We start from the raw sequence: 5,528 nt of genomic DNA on the forward strand, positions 1-5,528 counted from the left end.
TAACACAGTTTAAGCATTGTTAACTGTGTAGTATTAAATATTCTGCATTTATAATAGATTTTGCTCACGTGAGGTTTTAATAGCCCTTAGATATGTGATTAACGGCTGAGATACAAAGTTAAGGATAAACAAGTGTAGAAGTTAACCAAGGAGAGGATCCTAATCCCATATGGATATAATCGTCAGGAAGCACCACTACTAGATAGGGGGCTTTCATATCCAACGTGAGGGATAAAAAACCTTCCTTTCGTGGATGAAGGTTAAATATGAGTATCAATTAAGCCAACTCGATCAGTCATCACAAGAACGCAAGTAAAACAAAACAAAAAAAAAATCTCCAGAAGAATGTTGATGAAGGGATTAATTATAGCATAATAATCAAATAATTCAATTCTGCATGAAATTTAGTCTACATATTACATATATATTCTCTTAAGAGGAAGAAGAGCTACGCACTCGTCTTACTCTGGTTAAAGAGGACATATATATTTCGGATTTGTTTCTATTTTTCATAGACTTTTTAATTTTCTTCTAGAACTACCATCTAGTTGAGTTGACGTGGAAAGAGTTGTAATACTACAAACTTCATCAAGTAGAGTAATTAATTTTAGTGACTTTTCTTTCCACCTAATATTAGACTGGGCTATTAAGCCTATCTAACTGGATAAATTAAAGAGTTGCAATCTACTTAAAAACTTAATCAAGCAAAGTAATTAATTTGATTGACGTTTCTTTCCGATCTAATATTAGAGTACGTGGGCTATTAAGCCTATATAATTGGACAAATGAAGTAAATTCCCCTAAGCAGCCCCCTCCGTCTCTTGAGGGTTGGCGAATGCCCCATATGCACATCCCTACAAATGCTTGAAATCCTTGAATGGTTTGACAAAATGCAAAGAGTGCTAGCTTGTAAACAATTCCAAGGTTGGTGTGTTGCAAATTATATATAGCGAGACCGTGGTTTATGTACTTTAAATATACAAGCTAGCTAGTTACTTGGAATTCTCTATTTTACAAGAAGAACCTAGATAAAAGGAAATGAAGATGAGTACAAATATGGAGATGGCAGAGGATGCAGGAGAAAATATTGTGATTGTGGGTGGTGGGATTTGCGGCCTTGCCACTGCTCTTGCTCTTCACAGGTTTTGTTTTCATTTGTTCTTGTATTTTATTTTTAGTTTTCATAGCCGCCTTCTCCTTCTGTGTATAGAAGATACTGCATGCCTAGTTCATATAGATTATATAGATTAAGATAATATATATGTTTCCTTGTTTCGTCTAGAGATCAATTTAATCTGAAGCATTTTCACACGTGTAGATCGTCTAAAATTTTCTGGGTGCAGGAAGGGCATAAGAAGCTTGGTCTTAGAAAGATCAGAGAGTCTGCGAGCAACGGGAGCGGCTATCATTCTTCATGCTAACGGATGGCGTGCACTTGATCAACTTGGTGTTGCCTCCTCTCTCAGACAAACTAGTATTCCTATTCTATCGTAAATCTCTCTCCTATCATTGTTTCTTCATTTTTCGATGTTAGTTCTCGATCTGTTACAGTACTATATTCCCACACAGAAATTGTTTTACTATATCTGTGTGTGATTTATTAATTTGTTTTTTTTTTTTTCTAGGGCACAATTCACCTCACTTGATGATGACAGGCTACAACAAATACCAGTTTGGTAAGTGTTCTTGCTTTGTTCTTTACATCTCTACTCTCCCGTCACCGGAAGAAAAGTACATTAGAATTTCGTTAATTTTCCACCATAAATTCATAAAACGGTGACACTTGAGTTGTATGTGCAATTCTAATAGGAAAGATGAGTTACGATGTGTGAAAAGGACTGATCTGATGAATATCTTGGCTGATAATTTGCCACAAAACACTATACGTTTTGGGTGCTATGTACTCTCTATCGAGTTGGATCCCATCATTTCTTCTCCAGTTCTTAAACTTCAAGATGGAACCAGTTTGAATGCCAAGGTATTCTCGAAATTCAGTATTCTCGTGCCTGCCAATGTCTCGAAACCTTACTATCTTTTATCTTTTATCTTTTTTCTCCAACTAATATATGAAGCATGAGTCAGGTTGTGATCGGATGTGATGGACTGAACTCGATGATTTCATACATGTTGGGGGTGAGGCCTACAAATACATTTAATGTCTGTGTTATTAGAGGTTTCACAAGTTGTCCGAGTGGTCATGAATTCGGTAGTGAGTTCAAGATGGCCAAAAAAGATGATGTTCAAGTTGGACTAATTCCCATGACCACCAGCCTGGTTTATTGGTTCGTCACTGGCAAATATATTTCTCAAAGTATGTAATCTTAAATATAAGATATATCTAGATACTAGCCCCCTATAAAGCATGTTATAATTTAAGTAAGCACATTTGTATATATGTATGAACAGAGTTCAAGGTCTCCCAGAGCAAGAAACTAATCGGGGACATGGCAGCTGCATCAATGAAGGACTTCAAGAGATCATAGAGAATTGCTCACAAGAGTCGTTACACTTCTCGGAGTATTTGAGATACCAAGCACCGTGGGACATACTAAGAAGACGCTTTCGGGTCGGAACAGTAACAGTGGCAGGAGATGCCTTCCATGCGATGGCTCCGTTCATTGCTCAAGGTGGCGCAGCCTCTTTGGAAGATGCAGTTGTTCTCGCTAGGTGCCTGGCGCGGAAGACTGACGTTGGTAATCCAAGTGGACTAGCAAGCAAGACGATGGTAGAAGAAGCACTTGATGAATACCTAAAAGAGCGGAAACCAAGAGTTTTGAGACTATCTTTGCAGTCATACCTAATTGCGAAAATGCATGAAACTTCATCCAAACTTGTCAAATTCATATGCATTGTGTTCATGGTGATCATATTTTATGATTCTCATGGACATACTCACTATGATTGTGGTACCCTGTAAATAAGAATCATCACTTAAGCTTATGATTATGAACTAATTAATGATCAACACTTCAATAAAATCATGGATACCACTAGATCGTAGTTTGCTGAATAGAATAACAGGGTCTTATATGTTCGGTTCCCATATATGGTTCTTGGTTCTTCAGTCGGTTTCTATTGGTTCTTTGGTCGGTTTATGATCGCGTTCTGAAAGGCTCTAATCGGTTCTTGAGGGAAACCTGTGTTGAGGATATTTGTGTCATTAGTGTTGAATCCTATCTTTTAGGATTTCGGTGACCAAATCCTAGTTGATTTAGTATTCTGTTAGAATAATGTCCTAGTCTCTAGGGTTTAAGATTGTTTTTGAATTCTTCAATTCAGTTAGCACGTTGGTTGCCTGTAACCAAAACGTGAGCATGATTTCTAGCTTTTCTGTTATGTTTCAAGGCTTTATATAGCCAAGTCATTCAATGAATAAACTCAGAGTGTTGAGTACCATTTTATTGTGTTAAAGCTTATTGCATTCAAGTCTTTGATTCCAATAAACTGGTATCAGAGCCCTGTTAAAGGGCCTGAGTGTGAGTGCAGAACAAAAGAGTGAAACAAGAGAGAGAGAGTTGATGGCTGACAGTAGTGCTGCGCAATTGAAATTGCTAGCTGAAGGCAGTTCAGCTCCTGTGTCCATACCTATCTTCGATGGGTACTATGACCATTGGTCTATGTTGATGGAAAACTTCTTGTGTCAAAGGAAGCTATGGAGGCTTGTGGATGAAGGCATCCCTACCACAGCACAGGTGAATCAACAAGTTGCAACCTTCTCTACAGTCGTGGCTGAGGGAAGACAACAGACTGAGGCACAGAGAAAGAGAGAGGAAGAGCTGCGTCAAAGAATAGAGCAGCTGAAGGAGGATGATCTCAAAGTCAAGAACTTCCTCTTCCAAGCCATCCATAGGACTGTCATGGAAACCATCCTTGATAAGTCGAGTTCCAAGAGCATTTGGGACTCCATGAAGCAGAAATATCAAGGCACAAACCGAGTGAAGCGTGCACACAGACAAGCCTTGAAGAGAGACTTTGAAGTGCTTCAAATGAGAGAAGGAGAAAAGGTGGACGAGTACATTGCTCGTACACTTACCTTGGTGAACAAGTTGAAAATGAATGGTGGAGAAAACATGTCACAAGTTGACATTGTTGAAAAGATTCTGAGATCATTAACTCCTAGATTCGACTATGTGGCTTGCTCCATAGAAGAATCAAATGATCTAGACTCGATGACTTTGGATGAGCTGCAAAGTAGTCTTTTGGTGCATGAACAAAGATTGAATCGAAGCAATGGAGTTTCAAGGGAAGAGCAAGCTTTAAAGATCACCAATGGAGAGGGAAGTAGTAGAGGAAGAGGGAATAGAGGCAGAGGTAGAGGAGGTCAAACGGGGAGAGGAAGAGGCAGACAAGGTTTGAATCGAGCAACTATTGAGTGTTTCAAGTGTCATAAACTTGGACATTTTCAATATGAATGTCCTGCATGGAATAGAGAAGCCAACTATGCCGAGTTAGATGAAGAAGAAGAGATGCTCTTAATGGCTTATGTGGGAAATTCAAAAAGGAGTGATGCATGGTTTTTGGATTCGGGATGTTCGAATCACATGTGCGGTGACAAAGGTTTGTTCTCCAGTTTAAATACAAATTTTCAACATTTTGTTAAACTTGGGAATAACTCGAAGATGTGTGTCACCGGCAAAGGCACCATTAAGCTCACTTTCAATGGCTTGAGGTATGTAATTGAGGATGTGTACTATGCTCCTGATTTGCGAAATAACTTATTGAGCATAGGTCAATTGCAAGAGAAGGGGCTTGCTGTGTTATTTCAAGGAGGAACATGCAACATTTATCATCCACAAAGAGGCCTTATTGCTCAATCCACAATGAGTTTGAATAGAATGTTCATTCTCGTGTCAGACAATTCGACTTCCTCCAACCAACAGCCTGAACAATGTTTGCAAACTGCCTCTTCCAACCTAACCTATCTTTGGCACCAAAGATATGGACATTTGAGCTATAAGGGTTTGAGAACTCTTCAGTACAAGAAAATGGTGAAAGGGTTGCCACAACTTGGAGCTTCGAAGGAAGTGTGTGGAGACTGTTTACTTGGGAAGCAAGCAAAAGGAGTCCCTTGAGTTGATTCATGCCGACATCTGTGGCCCAATCTCTCCAACTTCTAGCAGCGGCAAGAGGTATGTACTGTGTTTTATTGATGATTTCAGTCGTAAAGCATGGGCATACCTTTTGTGTGAGAAGTCTGAGGCTTTGAGTTACTTCAAAGATTTCAAGAAAATTGTAGAGAAAGGAGCAGGAGAGTTCATCAAGTGCCTAAGAACTGACAGAGGTGGAGAATTTACTTCACATGCCTTTAACGATTTTTGTAGGGAGCAAGGCATCAGGAGACAACTCACCAATGCTTACACACCACAGCAAAATGGTGTGGCTGAGAGGAAGAACAGAACGGTGATGAATCTAGTTCGATCAATGTTGTATGCAAAGCACATGCCAAGGAGTTTTTGGCCGGAAGCAGTCATGTGGACGTTCTATGTGCTTAACCGTTCTCCTACACTAGTTGTGAAAGACATTACACC

At 39.3% G+C, this 5,528-nt stretch overlaps 1 protein-coding gene across 1 annotated transcript; it reads left to right on the forward strand.

The window, feature by feature from the left end:
* The first annotated feature begins 779 nt into the window (after positions 1-779).
* On the forward strand, positions 780-3,342 carry LOC101309872 (3-hydroxybenzoate 6-hydroxylase 1-like). The gene is made up of 6 exons (XM_004307152.1): positions 780-1,142; positions 1,344-1,490; positions 1,626-1,676; positions 1,810-1,978; positions 2,083-2,311; positions 2,407-3,342. The coding sequence occupies exons 1-6, from the start codon at positions 1,039-1,041 to the stop codon at positions 2,481-2,483; spliced, it is 777 nt and encodes a 258-aa protein (XP_004307200.1). The 5' UTR covers positions 780-1,038; the 3' UTR covers positions 2,484-3,342.
* The last annotated feature ends 2,186 nt before the right edge of the window (positions 3,343-5,528 follow it).

This window comes from Fragaria vesca, linkage group LG7, assembly GCF_000184155.1.
Source record: "Fragaria vesca subsp. vesca linkage group LG7, FraVesHawaii_1.0, whole genome shotgun sequence".
Classification (NCBI taxonomy): domain Eukaryota; kingdom Viridiplantae; phylum Streptophyta; class Magnoliopsida; order Rosales; family Rosaceae; genus Fragaria; species Fragaria vesca.